The following is a 643-nucleotide window of genomic DNA, read 5'->3' as shown; positions in this document are numbered from 1 at the left end:
CAAGATTTCTTGTGCCATGTATTTTGGTGTTCCGATACCCTTTGTGAAAGCCATATTAGTTGTGAGTAAATTGATGTTTCTACTAATTCCAAAATCAGTCAGCTTCCCATTGACATTCATTCTATTTTTTACAAGGAAATGACGAGTATGTGTCTGGTTTATTGTCTCTTTGTAAAATGCCATTCTCATGTAAATATAATATCCCTTTGAAAGCATCTATTACGATTTTCATTTTATTTTTCAATCTAATTTCATTAGACTTTTTGTGTTTCATCAAGTCCTGTAAACGTCCATACAAAGCAAATTCTGTGACCATGCATATGTGGTTTGGAATAAAACAAGCGCCATAGGTTAAGATAGATAACTACAAAGTGTTCGTCTATTTTACACAAGCACAACAGCTTAATGAATATCTCAAACTCACAAACTTCTCCTTTCTTTAATGTAATTATGGAAGGCACTGTTCGTATTTCATAACAATCACACCCTTCTATTACACTAAATTAAACTTTTAAGTGGTATTTTTTCCGAGGTTTCCAATACATATCAAGTCGTGCGATTTTTCATCCACTGTAATAAGAGCGTCTGAATCTATGTCAAATTATAATACATTCTTATTGGAACACAACATTTTGGTGAATGG

At 32.5% G+C, this 643-nt stretch overlaps 1 protein-coding gene across 1 annotated transcript; it reads right to left on the bottom strand.

The window, feature by feature from the left end:
- Nucleotides 1–254: 254 nt before the first annotated feature.
- EIN_024410 (hypothetical protein) lies at nucleotides 255–643 on the bottom strand (the record flags this gene model as incomplete). The annotated part of the gene is made up of 2 exons (XM_004257425.1): nucleotides 255–498; nucleotides 630–643. Coding segments are annotated over 2 exons (258 nt in total), but the record flags the coding sequence as incomplete, so codon positions are not given.

Source organism: Entamoeba invadens (genome assembly GCF_000330505.1).
Source record: "Entamoeba invadens IP1 unplaced genomic scaffold scaff_1105074724629, whole genome shotgun sequence".
Lineage (NCBI taxonomy): Eukaryota > Evosea > Mastigamoebida > Endamoebidae > Entamoeba > Entamoeba invadens.
This window is presented reverse-complemented; position numbering and strand designations above follow the sequence as displayed.